The 18,007-nt window shown below is 34.0% G+C and overlaps 1 protein-coding gene across 1 annotated transcript in view; it reads right to left on the minus strand.

Annotated features, from left to right (window-relative positions):
* The window catches only part of Prkd3 (protein kinase D3), a 71,103-nt gene that overhangs the window by 6,052 nt on the left and 47,044 nt on the right, over window positions 1-18,007 (minus strand). The window contains exons 10-17 of the mRNA XM_076833970.2: window positions 17,863-17,940; window positions 16,318-16,594; window positions 13,217-13,269; window positions 11,073-11,145; window positions 8,830-8,936; window positions 3,614-3,775; window positions 3,285-3,383; window positions 313-580 (exon numbers count right to left, since the gene is read on the minus strand). Of these exons, the coding sequence (XP_076690085.1) occupies window positions 313-580; window positions 3,285-3,383; window positions 3,614-3,775; window positions 8,830-8,936; window positions 11,073-11,145; window positions 13,217-13,269; window positions 16,318-16,594; window positions 17,863-17,940 (1,117 nt within the window). The remainder of the gene's footprint in view (window positions 1-312; window positions 581-3,284; window positions 3,384-3,613; window positions 3,776-8,829; window positions 8,937-11,072; window positions 11,146-13,216; window positions 13,270-16,317; window positions 16,595-17,862; window positions 17,941-18,007) is intronic.

Here is an 18,007-nt window from a genome sequence, read left to right on the forward strand (position 1 = left end):
GGGAGTAGAATAAGATGAAAGTAGTGTTTCCTGAAGACGGACTTAGCAGTAGTGACTGGGAAGAACCATAAAAGAGAGTCTAATGGGTAGGACAGTTAAGAAGATATTTTAGATGTTTCAGAATGAGGCATTTGGGGCCTGCATTATTGCTTTTCCTGGGAATTATAAGGAAAATAGGGATAGAAAAGACAGTGTAAAAGGAAGGAGAGTGCTCAAAATTTGATAACAGGGAAGTCCGAAGAGACAGGCTGATTTGCAGTCACAAAAAATTTTAGACTACAGGGCAGAGAGTCAAAACTTAACTTTTCTTACCTTCACCAGAAATTTCTCTCCATGGATTTGGTGGATACATAAATGCAGCATTTTGGATCTGGTCATTTATATCTTCATCCTCATTGAATGGAAATGTACCACTGAGGCTCACATAGACAATGACTCCCACTGACCACATATCTAGAGAACGGTTGTAACCTTTGCTTCTGAGAACCTCAGGGGCTAAGTATGCTGGAGTTCCTACTACAGATCTCCGAAATGACTTCTCACCAATAATGCGTGCAAATCCAAAGTCACACAACTTCACCTAGAAATTATGGAAGAATGATGTTAACGTTGTATTGATCTCTATATAAATGCCTCTCCCTAAATATGAAAATGTACTTACCAACTGTATTGATTATGAATACCAAACAACTGTAGATAGGGAAACTGAAATATCATTTTCCCAGAAGACACATATATTTATAGCTCTGTGATACTAACATAGTATGAAGAGCTCCCCTAGTGTTTATTTCAAAAAAGTTTTGTATCTTAGCTTCCACCCTGCTAATTACCAGACTGATGCTACAGGGCTTTAATTTTTTTACAAAGTGGAGGGTACTGCATTTGTCTCATAAGGAGATAACTTTTCTGTTATCTATGAGCAGGAACTCTTTCATTTCTGAATCCTCAGTGACTTCTCAATGTCTGGTCACATATATATTTAATAAATGTCTGCTGACCATGGCACACACCTACAATCCCAGCTACTTAGGAGGCAGAGGCATGAAAGTTGCTAGCTTGGACAGCTTAGTGAGACCCTGTCTCAAAAACACAAACACAAACAAAAAAGGGGTGAGATTTGACAAATTCCCACAAATAAATTACAATATTTAGAAAACATCCTTTATTCTGCTTGATGTAGAATCTCTCTTCCTAAAGATACTGTATATTGGCAGTAAATAAAACTGAGAAGTATTAAACATTTATAAATAACTGTTAATGTGAATAGTAAAAGATGTAATTTTGAGATTTCTCCAAGGAATAAGTGTAGCAGTGTTTTATATTACCATAGAACAAATTATTGCTAGTTAGATGTTTATATTTGAAAAAAAGTTGTACATGAAGGCAGCCATAGTCACTACTATGTTCTCTCAGGAAAAGAGTTATGGAAGTATGGTGAAATGGGCAGAGCTTTAAATGCTTATCTTGCAGGCTGGAACTGTAGCTCAGTGGCAGAGCACTTTCCTAGCATGTGTGAGGCACTGGGTTCAATCCTCAGCAGCACCATATACAAATAAATAAAATAAAAGTATTTAAAAATAAATAAATACATACATACATAAATGTTTATCTTGCTACCCAACTTTTTGTAGATTTTGGTGATTAATGACTGCATCTATGCTGAACGGGCAAATGCCAAGTAATTTCCACTGGAAGTGCTCTTGACTCAAAATATGATTCAGAAAAAGCATTAAGATAAATTGAGAGAAAAGGGATTTGGTGTCTAGAAAACAGTGGTACAGTAGCAGGAGAACAAAGAGGTTAAGGTATATTCAAATGCTGTTTGTTATTTCTAGGTTATGGACACTGATGTATGCTTTTATGAATGATATTTGCTGTCATTGTATTTGAAGAGTAGTACAAATCCCAAAGAAATGTGAACTCTCTCTTGGTTAAATGCCAAATTTTAGATAACATTTAGATAAAGTAAAAATGACTTGGCAGTTAGGCAACTGAATAAAGTGTGGCCATGGCTAGCATGTGAGGAAAAAAAAAAATTCCCTGTTGCTCCTAATAGGAACACTGTGGATCACAAAAGTAGAGATCAGAAAGTTGGGAGTTTTAGCCTTTAGCTTCACAAGTGTACATCCTTTGCCTATACTATTTTGAAGATTAAATGAAATAATATATGGAAGCAGTTTATTTATTTAAAACATTCCACCAACTACTAGGGAACTCTTTAACCTCACAATGATAGGGAATCAATCACTTTAACAACATAAGCTTTATAAAAGAAATGCTTACTACTTTATTTTTTTATGTTAAAAAGTTTATTTCAGTAACACTGTAAGTCAACATTTAATCCTCAACAAATCAGCAAACCAGTGAAAAAGATAGACAGAGACAATAATTTTCTCTAGTTTCCTGCTTTAAAAGTGAAAGAGTAGAATGATTTTTTAAAATACATATTTTCCTTTGAAAGACAATTTAAGTTGAATTTATAAAGTAAGATAGCTATGTGTTGTCCTTGTTCTAGCCATATGACGACATTTCAGATGTACATAAATGATAGTTTTTGGCAATAGATATTCTAGTTGATTGGAGCAATCATCAATGGCAATCATGAAAAACCGTCATAGGTACTAAACTAACGGGTTTCTCAGTACAATTGTAAAATTTGAATTCTGATTTATTAAGTAGGTTGTGAGATAAACTTAGTTGATCAAGATCAACATTAAAAAAAAACCAACCACCTCAACTTTATTGAAAAAAAAAAAATCAGAGTATATCACGCATAGCCAGAACACACACACAGATGATATTATTATGTGAGTGTGAGCATCAATGGTTATGAGAAATTAAATTCTTATGTTAGTTTTGGTGAAAATGCTTAAAATATGCTAAAAAAAAAAAAAGAGGTTGGCTGCTTGTCTCAACCAAAATCTTCCCATTTTAGGTACCAGCTCTCAGCTATTTTTAATTTATGGAGAATTCATCCTGAGTACCAAGCACCACCAAGGTTAATACTCTCTTCTCCCAGCCCACAGGGATAGGTGAATTGCCAAGAATTTATTTGTAAAAAGTCATTCCTTGGGATCCATTAAGTCAAAAAACTCTTAATGAACATAACACAATTAATAAAAGAATTAAATTTATTTAGTTATTAATCCTGGCAGTTATAGACTAAAATGTTTCTGTAAGATGGTATACACCTTGAATCCACAGCACTTAGTACATTGACTTTTATTATGTGGGTACTTTTAAGTGTCAGACACTTAAAATGATGCTTCAAAAGAATATCTCACCTGAGGAAAGGGCTCTGCTGATGCAAGCAGCACATTTTCTGGCTTTAAATCACAGTGTACAATATTCTTAAAATGTAGATTCCTCAAAGCAACAAGTATCTGTTAATAAAGAAGAGGTTTTTTTCAATGCCTGGAAAATTAGTTAAACCACAATGTGACTCCTTGAATGCTGCAGTCCTCTGAAAACTTCAGTATAGTTTAAGATTTAGCTGAAAGTGTGATTTTCTTTCTTAAGGTTAACAATTCCTACAACTTCCCAATATTTCAAAATACTGCTCTTTAATTCTCTTAGTTTTCAATTATTTAGTTTCAAAAAAGAGCTAAAATACCTGTGTGACCATGAATTTTGTAATTCGTTCTGGAAGGCGACTTTTCTCACTGGATAGAATCATTTCCAACATATCTCCATGCAACTTTTCCATTACCACAAAGACTCGTTCTGGTGTTTCAAACATACATTCCAGGTTTACAATCCCAGGATGATGCAAATTCTGGAGCAGTTACAGGATATTAAAACAACCAACTTTAGAGAAGTAGTTTTATTACAGAAATAACTAACATGCTGCAATTAACTGTATGAAATCACATTTAAAATGTCTGTAAACAATGTAAAAAGTACAATGATTAGACATGATCATAAATTCTGATTTTCCAAGTTGTGCACAGAAGAGTGGATGTACTACTCCTTCCATTTTTTTCTGTATATGTAGTCATCTTTCTATATTTATTTTTTCTTAAGTTCACAACTTTTATTACTTTTGCACACCTCCCCTCACCTCCTATCCAGAGAACTGGTTTCTGAATTTATTGTATTTTTTTCTTCACTTACTGATTTCATTTTATCTTTGTTAACACTTCTGCTTTCCTCAAGATTTACTGTTCATTAATTTTGAGTTGGATTAGTTTCATTTCTTTCTTGCTTTAATATTTGAGATTATAAAGCTTCTTTGAATGACAGTCCAAAGACTCTAATATATACAGTATTTATCATCATTTTCTAAGTATTCTGAAATTTGTTCTAAGAATTGAGAATTAAGAAGTTTTCATCGTGGGAGCTTTTGGTTTTCTGATTCTATAATTTATGTCTGTTTTTACTGTATTAAGATCAAGGACTTATACTGATTTTGAATTGATGAGGGTTTTTTCTTTTATTTCATTTTAGGGTACAGAATTCAGGATAAAGCAGGTAGATCTTCCTTACTCTGTTTAGGCTTTGTATCTTATTTTTGTCTGCTCCATCTGTGATGTACTACTAAAACGGGCTTGGCTGTCTCTCCTTGTGTCTTTTCTTGCTTTCCTTCATAAATATGATGGTGTTATTTGTTATAGTGTGATTTTTACTCTTCCATTTTTAAGGGCCCTTTCTTCATTTCATGTTTTCCCTTGAATTAAATTTTGTCAAATCATGACCCCTTGGCTTTCTTTTGTTTGGGGAAGGGAACTAGAGATGGTACCACAGATGGGATCTCAGAGAAAAGCAACACAAACAGCTCTCACTGTGGCCCCTCCTCTTGCATGTAGTCCTGCTTCATCCACTGTTTTTGGAAAATATTCTATATATTCTAGAAGTCTGAACTTTTCTATTTTTGTTACAGTAAACACTTCTGTTAATCATTTTTGTAGCTCTGGAGTAATTTTCAAGAAAATAGGAGGAAGGTACTGAATTCATACCTTAATGTTCAAAAATTTCTAATGTTTTCCCATTTACATAGGTAGCTACAGAATGTTACGATATCCACTATTCTACCATCCTCTTCAGGCAATAGCAAATAGCAAAAACATCTTGCATTACCCACATATCTGGGAAACAAAAATACTCCCCTATATCTTTGCTTCCCCACAATGATCCCCCCAGATGTGGCCATGCTGACTTGTGTATAATACATTCCTTTAAAAAGTCACACAAATGTAATAATTCTACACTTTTTTTCATTTAACAATACAATGTAGATAATGTCCTACCTAAATATATCTATTCAATGAATAGTAAATGAGTATTTGTCATTTTCCTTGAACTATGCAGGTAATCTGGATCCATTAATAACACTGAAAAAGAAGCCCTGTCTCATAGAGTTAGTTGATTCCAGTGAGGTAAGACATATAGTAGGAAATAGTAGTAAATTACTTACAATGGAAGTGGTTAAGTGCTTTGGAGAAAAGCACTTCTGGTTTAGATATGGGGTGTTCTCCAAAAGCTCATGTGTGAGACAAGACAAAAGTTCAGAGGTGAAATGATTGGTGAAAACCTTAACCAAGGTAGGTAGGGTGTGGTTGGAGGAAGCAGGTCACTGGAGGGTGTGCCTTTGGGGTTTATATATTTTCTCTGGTGAGTGGAGCTCTTTCTCTGCTTCCTGGTGGCCATGTCCTGAGCTGATTTCCTTTACCATGTCTGTCAGTCATGATGTTCTTTCTATCTTGGGCCTACAGCAATGGAATTGGTCATCTATGGACTAAGACCTCTGAAACTGTGACCTCAAATAAACTTTTCCTCCTCGAATTGTTCCTCTCAGGTCTTTTGGTCACTGTGACGAAAAAGCTGACTAAAATAAGAGTATAGGGTTGGAGGGTGGGTTTAGTGCTAATAGAATGTGAAGGCTTCATTAAAGAAATGATATTTGGGCAAAACTGTGAGGGAGACAAGGGAATTTGTCATGCAGATATCTAAGGGGGAAAGCATTCTCAGCAAAGAGAATAGCTAATGCAAAGCCCTTAAAACAGGAGGATGTCTGAGAGACAGCAAGAAAGTGAATGTGATCATCATTTGGAAAAGAGATTAAGTTGGTTGAGTGTGTTAGCTACAGTGGAGCCATTTTCAAGGGATTTGGTTCTGTTTAATTAACAATCCCAGGTATCCAAAAATAGTACATGCTTATTTCTAATATACTGAGAGGAATACAGAGCCTACCAACAAGTGCTTATCAGAGAAGCTTATGTTGCTGCGTATGCTGTAAGATCACTTCTAAATTGATTGTTATCCTTCTACTGAAAAGGCCAAAGTTATGATCTCAAATAATATGTACACGTGGGCATGGGAAAGGAAAGCTATGGATGTCACTGATGCGTAGGAGAAGATAATACCAGAATAAACCACAGGAATGGTTTGTTTGTTGAAGGCTACATATAGAAACACAGGGAAAAAATGGAAAAGTAAAGATGATATAGCAGGAAGGGAAAGAGCCAAAGTGTTGTGTGTAAGGGTACAGGATAGAGGATTCCTTTCAATCTATGTGAAAGTCTACCTCAATTTTGTGGAACCAATTTCAGTAAATGAGGGATGATTTGAATAGGTTTTCTTTTAAAATATTTACTGCATTCATTTATATTGTACTAACAAAATTATATTTTGTGTATTTCATATACAAAATAGGCTAAATTCAACTTTGTGCTATATTTATTGAGTTTACATACTGCAGAGGATTGTTTTAAGTCACTGTTTTACATATGTACACACACATATACAGTAGGTCCAATAAATAAAAAAGAAAGCATATGTGATTTGAAGACAGGTTTAGATTCAAATTCTGAACCTGCCTTCTTCCTATTCGGTTATGCTGAGAAAAAGTAAATTTACATTACAAAATAAGTCATTTACTAAATATAAAATGTACATTTTTTATGTAAAGAATCTGCAACAAAGGCAGTGATGTATTAAATTAGTATGAAAGAGTATATTTGAAGATATACTGCAATTACTTAATTTTAGTCTCAGTTTGGCAATATTGATGAAAATAACCAGAAGGATATAATTGTTTTTCACACTGTGCATTAACTGAAAGTTCCTAAATTTAGTTATGATCTATAGCTGAACATGGGGAAAAGTACTTTAGTGTTTAGTCCAGAGCTGTATTTGTGATCAAAGTGTCAAGGAGAAATCAATCCTTAGGCATATATTCTTAATTTAAAACATTTTTGCATTTTAGTTGGATGAAAGATTCTAAAATTAGGCCTGGGGATGTGGTAGAATGGAGTGGTACAGTACCTTCCCAGCATGTACAAGAACCTGGGTTTGATCCCGGGTACCCTCAACCCCCGCCGCATCCAGATTTTATATATATATATATGTAATATGTGTGTGTGTGTATGGTTAGGACAATTTGGCTGTGACTTGTCACAGCACTGATAGCCAGGTTTGATTTGACTGGCTGGCCATGCAGTCTTCCCCTTCCTCCCTCATTACTCCATGTGCATCACTGCTGAAACTGCTAAAGAAGGACTATTCTTCGGCCAAGGGTTTACAAGTAGCTGCACTCCCCTGTCAGAACCTCCAAACAAGCTCTCAAGATTCCAAAATTGAATATCCAAATATATCTCTAACAGAATCTAAATGCTATTAATATTATATTTAAAGGTAGCTCTGCAAGGGAGGAGGTAGGTTTAATGTAACATTAGGTGGTTACGGACTGGACCACAAGCTTTTTTTTTAGGGCGGGGTGGTACTGGGATTGAACTCAGGGGCACTTGACCACCGTTATTAGCATTCCTCTGAGAAAAAAATATTGAGGCAAATAGTTACCACTGTGACCAACAATGTAACAAATGAAACATCTTTTGTGTGTAAGTTTCTTACCTTCTTCAAGGAAGCATAAGTAGGCAGTTTTTTTCCTTGAATTTCACTCACAAGTAAAAGGTCATTAAATATTAAATGGCTATGATTTCTTAAATAATATGCAAACAATATACAATTAATTAATAGACATTTGCATACCATCAATATTATACATGAAACCCAGAAAAATGATCTAAGGATCAAGCTAAAGTTCAGTTTTCATTTTCACGCCCCCCCCCGACACGCCAAAGAGGTAAAAATGTTAGATGAAAAGAAAAACACTTAGTAACTTATTTAATTGGACTTAAATCATTGCTATATTTCTTAATATACCTTAATTGACTACACCACTATAAAATTATTAAATAGGATTTCAAATAAATAAAAAACATGCTGCTGTTAAAAGGTATTGTTTAGCAGTTTTTATTTTTATAGTAATAGCTATAATAATCAAGCATGTAATTTGTGAGAACTGGAAGGGCATAACAATGACACAATGAAATGTGATGGTTGAAGCAGCAAATTGAAGTTCCTTGAGTGATGACTGTTGAATTAAGAATGAAATTTTACCTTTTCTTTTCTTTCTTTTTAAAGATTTTTACTTTAAAAAATGTGGGCTGGGGCTGTAGCTCAGTGGCAGAGCATTTGCCTCGCACATGTGAGGCACTGGGTTTGATCCTCAGCACCACATAAAAATAAATAAATAAAATAAAGATATTTTAAAAGATTTTACTTACAAAAATGTGTTCTAAACAAACTGCTGCTACAGAGCAAAATACTGGCAGGCATTATTAACTTACACATTACTGTAATATTAAAAAAAGGACTCAAACAGTTAATTCAGTATCTCACCAGCTTTTTTCTAAGCCAGAAGATCATAAGAACAAAATGAAAAACAAGTCCTATTCTTATCTGCATACTAAATAAACTCAGACTCAAAAAAAAACAAAAACCTGGTAAATCAAAAATTAAACCTACACAAGACATGCTGTTTATTACCTGTAAAATAGCCACTTCATTACGGAGTTGACTTTCCTGCTTTGTGGGAAATCTCATCTTATCAATTACTTTAATAGCCACATCCCTTCCAGTCTTTCTATGTTTTCCTATTGAAAAAAAAAAAGAAGAAGAAGAAGAAAAGAAAGCAGCAAATTTACAGACAACTCACATACAATACAAAAGCTTTACTAGAAAGATGTCCCTGGACTGAAATTTATGTCCATTGACTGAAATTTACTCATGTACTATGTTCATTTTCTTTTTCCACATGCATTCACTCATTTTTTATTTTGATAAGTTATGTTTTTCCTTTACAGTGTTTCTCCTTAATAACAGCAGTTTCTTATTAAAAAATAAGAAAATTTGAATAAACTTGTTTGCTGAAAAGTAATCTACCTTGTTAAATAAAAGACAATTGAATGCCCTGACCTAGTGTTCAGATACTATCAAGATGGAAACACTACAAATAATTTTATTTTAGGTTTATACAGTGATTAACTACATATTATATCCCCAAATTCCAGGTCCCTATATACTAGAATCTAGATATAAGATTTTTAAGGTAGAGTCATGCAATCAATAGCCACTCCTTCATTGATTAATTCAAACTAACTAGATATCTTGTGCCTATTATACAGTAGCTACCTTTAGACACTACAGATTAAGCAGTGAAAATGACAGATTTCTGATATTATTTCTTTTAATCTGTGTGTGACTTGCTATGTACCTGAAAGTAACCCACAGCTATTAGAAGGGCACAATCATAAAAATATGACACTTTAAAAGAATAGACAATTCTGTGCATGTTTGGTAAGAAGTCAAAAGTACCTCAGTTCTTTGCCTCCTCAATGAGAAAGTTTTCCAGAGATGTCACTAGTCTTAAAACTGACAAACTGAAAGTTACAAATCATAGATGTTATATATGTATGTATTTTCTAGGTGATTGTTGTATGTCAAACACAATGATATTTGTTAGGATACAAAGAAAAACCAGACATCTTTTCGCCTACCAGAAGAGACTAACAGAAACCCAAAGTTACAGATACTCTAACAGATACATGTCTACTATGCAGCAAAAGGATCAATGAGGAATAATCAGTCTTATCTTATGGAAAGGTAGGGATGGGGAAAAGAAAATCTTAAGAGAAAGGATTTTTCAGTTGAGCTTTGAAGTACAAATAAATCTTCACTACAGAGATAAAAGGATAGAGAAGGAGCAGAGGCAAGAGATGGAGGCATATCAGTAGGTCTGGAAGAAGACAGCAAAGAGGGAATTGTAATAAGAAGTTAGAAATGCTGGGAGAGATCAAAGCAGCTCTGTATGCCTTGCTAAGAACAATGGCCATGAATCTGTAAAAAATGGTTCTATATGAAGTAGTACTAATTATCAGAAGTGAGTTTTCTGAAAGATTCACTCCAAGAGTGTTATGAATAAAGAATAAGACTGGAGGCGGAAAGGCCAACTATTAACAGTCTACTGTACAGTTGTTGAAAGGGATAATGAAGTTTAACAGTTATTTTGTATCTTGGAGCACATGTTAGATTTAATTAATATTAAATTTAATATAAAATAAAATTAAAATATAAAGTTAATGATATAAAAATTAAAATATTGAATCTGTGAATATGCAGATCAGATTTTATTAGCTCCATTAAACAGATGAACACAGTGATGTAAAAATGACTTCACCAATATAAGTCATAGAGCAGAATAAAATTTAAGGTTTCGATCTGATAGAACATTTATGTCAATACTGGACAAATGAAGACATCTGTGTTGCAGAACTAGTAGGGAATATACTTCAATGGACAAGTTCAAACAGCCTATCATAAACTTTACATCCCCACCACACAAACATTTATATTTTTTAATTGTAGATGGACAAAATACCTTCATTTTGTTTATTTATTTTTCTATGGTGCTGAGGATTGAACCCAGTGCCCCACACATTTGAGGCAAGTGCTCTACTTCTGAGCCCCAGCCCCACCACAAACATCTTTATGTGTGAGCTACAAGAGATAAAAACTATTATAAAATTAATTTTCTGATTCTTTGTTACTTTTACAGTGGAATTTAAGGAATAAATACTCAGTTTTAGTGAAAAGAACAGCCAAAAGGATACAAGTAAATCTCTGAGAAAAGGCAACTTAATAAACTATGAGATGACAAAATAGTTGGCAGGCTTAAAATTGCATCATTTTCCTAAATGATCTACAATACACAAAAGGCTGTAGTTGCTTACCTCCATAAACAATGCCAAACTGGCCAGAACCAAGCACCTCATCTGCAAAGATCTGGTAAACCGTACTGATGTCCTATCAGGAAAAAGTAAGCATCACTTATGTCTGGAAAACAATGCCAATATCTCTTAACTCAAATACTTAAATACATTTTGTTTTTATGTTAAAGACAACTAATTTTTGTAAAGTACAAAATATTTCATGAAACACAGGCTTTTTATATTCTAGAAAAAGTTAAGCTCCAATGTTATGGTATGATATTAATGCGCAAGTATAAAGCATTCCCCAAGAAACTTGAGGAAAAAATGCTTTGAATAAAAATGTGGTATTTATTAAGCATTAAAGTATATAAAATATTAAGTATATAAAAGAATATTAACAAAAAAAACCCCAAAATTTTATCTATTTTGCTTTTAAAAAGACTGCTACGGGGATGGGGTTGTAGCTTAGTGATTGAGCGCTTACTTTACATGCGTGAAGCACTGGGTTTGATCCTCAGCACCACTTTAAAAAAAATAAATAAATAAAACAAAGATATTGTGTCCATCTACAACTAAAAAAATTTTTTTTGGGGGGGGGGTTGTTGTTTTTAAAGACTACTGTTTGATTGGGAAGAAAAACTCAGAAGTGTATATTAGGATTAGGTTGATTTTGAAAAATTAATTCAAATTCATTCCTCAATCTTTCTTCCCTCTTTTTCTGATAGTGTTTATTGCTGTCAGAATATTCATGTACTAACACGGGATGTGTAGTGTCAGAATTGCACTACAAGTGTGACTGAAGAAAGACAAAGTATAACTTCATTTAGCAGATCACACTTAAAGACAAAGCCTCAGCCCAGCAATTAAGGCCAGTGAATGTGCATATATACATGCCAAGTTGTTATGTGCTTCTCAATTTAAATCAATTTTTTCATATAACTAACCAATTTGGGTTCTAATTAAATTAGACCAGGGACATTCAATATAAATATAACTGCCAGAAAAGGTTCTTCAACAAATACTAATTCTGGGTCTTTTTCTTCTTATCTATGCATGGATATATCCTTAAGTTCCTGTGAGATCATTCAGTTTGTCCTTTCATGTTCTTGGTGTCATCTTTTATCTACCACCTGGACAAGAAACACATAGATTGTATCTCCTTGAAACCCTCTTATCTCCTATAATACTATTAGATGTCCAGACTTCACTGTGATCTTAGAAATTTCAAACACTGTAGATTAGAGAAATGTAACAGCTGGATGCCCAAGTTAGAGAAAGAAATTTTAATTAGAGAAATTACAATTTTCTGGCTTCATTTTCTAACCTTTCTTCATTCTGGTCCAGAGTTGGCAAACTATGGCTAGTGGGACAAATGTAGCCTTCTGTCTCTTTCTGCATGGCCTCTAAAAATGGTCTTTAAATTTTATGACCAAACAAATAATATTTTGCAATGTGAATATTATGAGATACTCAAATTTCAGAGTCTACAAATTTTATTAGAGTAGTCAGGATCTCTCATTTATTTATGTATTACCTATGGCTGCCTTGTTGCCACAACTGCAAAGTTGAGTAGTTTTATATGGTCCACAAAGCCTAAAATATTTAATATCTAGCCCTGTTCAGAAGTTTGCTGACCAATTATAAAATCCTAGCATACCTATTATTATTATTGTACCAGCCAAACTTAATCTATTTACTGTTTCTTAAAAGTCCTGCATTTTCTGCTTCTATTTGCTCATCTTCTTCCCTATACTTGCATAAAATGTTGTTCTCCTATTTTCATATCCTCAGTACTTCTATCAAAAACTCATTACTATCCCTTTAACATAGATCAAATTGTACTTTATTTAGGAAGCCTTCCCTGTTGGCCAAGAAAGAAGTAATCTCTCCTTTTTCTTTAACAAGTCTACTGTTTTAGTGACATTTATTCTAATGTCACTTTTTAAGTGAAAAAGTTTATTCTGCTTCTGTAATTTAAAAAATATGCCTTAGTTTCCTCCATAAAGCAGAACTCTTTAGGTAAGTTCTCACTCAGAAAGTATAATTGTCTTTAGGCAAACTGCTCAACACTTTGGGCTATGAACCTATTTCTCTGGTAAGATCTCACATTTTATTTTTCCCTATTTTAATCACCCAATTTACACGTTAGCTTAATTATTACATACCACATTCTCCTGGACCTGACAATTAGATACAGAGATACTGGTAGATAAATCTTCTGTAAAATATAAGAATGGTATATGAGAAAAGAACAAATTATTAGTATATGACTTAACAATATTTATTGACATGTGAATACCCATGGTATATCAAACTTAAAAAAATAGGTTAATATATAATATGTACATTAAAATAATTTTCTATGTACAAAATTCTAGTCTATCAAGAGGAAACTGGTTAAATAAAATATGATAAATCTATACAAATGATACTCTAAACACTTAATAAATGACATAGAACTATAAATATGGAATCAGAAAGCTAGCCAGGATGTCATATTGAGTCAGCTGCAGGCATAGCTCAGTGGTAGAGTTCCTGTCTAGCATCCATCCATAAGGCTCTGATTTTGATTCCCAGCAACCACCCCCCCTGCAAAAAAAGAAAAGCTGCGTGGTGGTAGCATCTGAATTAAAAATAAAAATATTACTTCTTGGTAAATGGGGGAGGTAAAGCTGGGTAATGAGGATTTTAGTTTTCATACACGTCTATACTATCTGTACTTTTTAACACATAAAAAGCATGTGGGCAGAGTTACAGGAGTGTGGGTGGGGCTGGGAATTACATATGTATAGGAAGGTCTTTCTCTTTTTATATTACATATTTCTTTTCTTTTTAATTTTTTTGCAGTGGGAGTTGACTTGGGTGCTCTACCACTGAGCTACCTCTCCATTTCTTTTAATTCTATCTTTACTAAGTTGCCCAGACTGGCCTCAAAATTTCATTACAGGTGTGTGCCACCAGCTAAATTACGTATTTCTATAAAATTTAAATGTATTGCTTTGGTAAGCAAAGTAAGCAACTGACAAGAAAAAAAGGAAAAAAGGAAGTTAGCAAGAGAATAGTATTAAACATCTAGAATCTCAGAAAAAACTCAAAAAAAATATGGAGTTTCTTTTATAATCCCAAATATAAAAATATAAAATGCCATTAATACAAAAATGTAAGCAAAGAATTCACCAAAAATAAGTAACATGAAAAAGGTACCATTACATTTTTAAAAGTTGCTTTTCAATTGTTTTTTAAATAACTTAAAATTTAAACATTAGTGATCAGGGATGTGGCTCAAGTGGTAGCATGCTCGCCTGGCATGTGTGCGGCCCGGGTTCGATCCTCAGCACCACATACAAACAAAGATGTTGTGTCCGCCGAAAACTAAAAAATGAATATTAAAAATTCTCTCTCTCTCTTTAAAAAAAAAAAAAAGGTAGAACATGAACAAAATTAGTGTGTCTAACACTCTGCTTTTTAGTAGTTTGTTTCCTAGTTTAAGTCTCAGTATGTATTTTCTTTCAAACGCTTCCTCTATCTAGCTCCAAGCTCCATCCAATTTTAATTTCTATTTGTTCCAGAAAGGTTGTTTTAAGGACCACAAGAACAACAGCACAGCAATAACAACATTTAGGTATCAGGCACTGTCTTAAGCACATTATGTGCATTTATTCTTCTTTTCACTTTAGAGAACTGTAGAGTCTAAGAACACATATCCAGTAAGCATCAGAACTGAGTGTAAACTCTCTAGAATCTTCATCTTTCTCTATTTTTTTTTGGGGGGGGGGGCGGTGTGCATATCCAGGATTGAACCCAGGGGCACTTAACCACTGAGCACATCCTCAGTTCTTTTTTTATATTTTTATTTAGGGACAGGGTCTCACTAAGTTGCTAAGGGCCTCGCTAAATTGCTGAGGCTGCATTTCAACTTGTGATATTCCTGCCTCAGCCTCTCCTGCGCCTGGGATTACCAGCATGTGTCAAAGTGCCTGACTTGCAGTTCTATCTTTAGAGACTCAACTCTAGATAAAAGGTGCATAGATGAGCTTGAAAGGGTTCCTAAACTCTTGGAAACTACATATAAAATGTGTGTGTATGCGTCTGCATTGTTTTCTGGGGAAAGGGTTCTTGGTTTTAATGAGAACGTCTGAGATTCTATCTAAAACTCCCAGAACTTAAGAATCACTGTCAAATACCCATCTACCCATCCCTCACAATATCAACAGTAAACAGCAAAGATGTAGGTGGTCATCGTCATCCCTTTGATCACCCCTATTCTCCTTAGATCTAGGGTAACACTACTCTCCTACCTCTTTTATCTAGCTCTGCCTAATCTATTACTCCCTGATGTCCAAAGTCCAAATCAGATTCTACTAAGAAGTCTCTTGCTTTCTCTTCCTATCCACATCAGTTTCTTGAGTAATGTATCCATCCACTTACTTATGTATATCATATAGCCCTTTTGATTTTTGCTATTTCTTTTGTATTCTATCTCGGGGCTTAGCATAATACCAAAAAGAGTTGCACAAAATTATGTAAGTAAAGTGAAATAAACTATATTTGGCAAGCGGCTGGTACTTATTTCAATATGAATGTATTTCTTGAATGACTTTTTTCTCCATATTGCCAATGGAGTATAAGTGGCATTATACTGTGATTTTCTGATTGTTAACTATTCACTCAAACCTTTATCAAATCTAGGGCTAATTTTACAAATGTTCCCACTGTAGAACATGTGTTTCAATAATTCTTAATATTGCTGAATTTTTAAAATTCACTTAAATGAACTTTTCTGACTTCACATATATCATGAGTATGGTATGAATTTACTGATTTTAGGTATGGTATGAACCTAATACTTTATTGCTTGTTTATATCTCAACATATGCAAAAATACTAACAGAATATTTAATCCAGTGAAACTTCATAGATGTCAAGTACTGTTCTGTACCTTATAGATTCCCTTTCATTTAATACTAATAACTCCATGAAGCAGTTACTACTACAGAGGGAAAGTATTTGACTAAGAACATATAGCAGGTTGGTAAAGCTACTTATATGTAGGGAGACTTACTCTGGAGCCTGGCTCTGGGCTGTGTGTGTGTGTGTGTGTGTGTGTGCACACACACGCACATGTGTATATAATAGCATAATTTTATAAAGGAATCAATGATATAAAGCTTAAGCTAAGCATTAAGAATGCACAAAGGAACATAATTACATCCCAAAATGTTTAAAACCAAAGAGGAGAAAAAGTCATCAACTATCTTATGCTTACTGTGGTCTTTCCCCTGCCCTGGAGAAGTGCAAACACTTGCTTGAGGGGTCACTGGCATGAGGGCTTGGCGAATTGCTTTTTCCCAGCTCTGTGCTACATCAAGTCCAACTCCAGTGGCAGCAAGAACAGGATTGTGAGAGTTGTCCCCATTGTTCTCACCAACAAAGTATACCATAGTGTCAGTGATGATTTCAAAACAGTGGGGGTTACTGCCTTGTGAAATATTTGTGAAATCTCGTGGTGAAGATACTTGGAGAATTTCTGAAAGTGGAATTTCCTGAAAGTGTAAGTAAAAAATTAAACTTTAAAAAAATATGAATACCTATTTGTTTTCATTTTTAAATAAGCTTAGAAATTTAAGACATGCATTTGAAAAAATTCCATTAAGATAAACAAAGTATGTGGTATACTGAACACAGAATCAAGTCTTATGATAATGTCTGCCTTAAATGACCTGCATGTTTAGCAATATGAAAGGCAGAGCATGAAGTATGATAAGTATAACAAAAGATTTAGGCCTATAATACATTATTAGGATATAGGAAGGAAAGGATTTAGGAGGGTAGTGTGCCACTATATCCAACATTTTTTCAGTTTCCACTTGTCATTAAATTAGCTTAACAGCTACTTTTCTAGTGGCTACTTTTTTTGCAAGTTATAGCCCCAAAGTGAGCAAGAAGCAGAAAAAGCAGAATCTTGGGTCATTAGAGGTCACATAAATACTCCCTGGTTCTGTCAATTGAAGTCATTTAATGTTCAGTCTACTTCTTAAGGCAAAAAAAGTTTATTCTTAAAAACATATTGTTGTGCTTCTGTGCATTTTCTTTCTTTTTAAGAGATGGGGTCTCCCTATGTTGCCCAAGCTAGCTCCAAACTTCCAGGCTCAAGTTATCTTCCTGCCTCAGACTCTGAAAAGCTTAGATTGTTCTAAGCATGAAACCACATTTCATTCACTGAATATTTTCATCAATTCTTTAATTTTTAGCTGCTTTTCCTTTAGAGACCATGTTTCATTCCCCTCTATGGAAAGTACTGGTATTGAACATCAAACTGGAGGGCTCCAAAAGAGCAGTGAAAGATAAAACTTTCTCCCATTCTTTCTTACTGACCAAATTGCTACACTTATAATCTTGTTTAGTGTTAGTCTGTGACATGGCAAAAAGTGGTGCAAGCCAAGGAAGAAGACTATACAAAGGAGATGAAGAGTCAAAATAAATAACTGGGAACTGGAGCCCAAGATAATGTGGGCTCTTCTGCATAGGCAATGAACATGGACTTTCTAAGCTGTCCAATCTAAATTACACTATCCCAAATCAAAGCAGCTTCAACTTGACAGGACAAAACCACACATACAACCAAAAAGCAATCTTTGGTAGCAGGGTTGCTGAGAGGAGTTGTGTGGAGGGGTGGAGAATAGGTGCTTCATTAAGAAATTTAACAGTGACTTCTATAAATAATATTAGGCAGGGTCATAACAATATATATTTAGATATATTTGGAAAAATACAATATTTTAATAACTTTCATAAAATGTAAAATGCTTACCTTGTAATATTTTGATCCAGATTCATTTTGAAATAATGTTAGACATTTGCTGTCAAGTCTCCAATAATGCCTCTTTCTCTATAAATTAGAGATCAAAAGATGGTGAGGTTCAAAAATAATTCCTCCAAAGAATTTATACTTTCTT

This window comes from Callospermophilus lateralis, chromosome 14 (genome assembly GCF_048772815.1).
Source record: "Callospermophilus lateralis isolate mCalLat2 chromosome 14, mCalLat2.hap1, whole genome shotgun sequence".
In the NCBI taxonomy this organism is placed as follows: Eukaryota; Metazoa; Chordata; class Mammalia; order Rodentia; family Sciuridae; genus Callospermophilus; species Callospermophilus lateralis.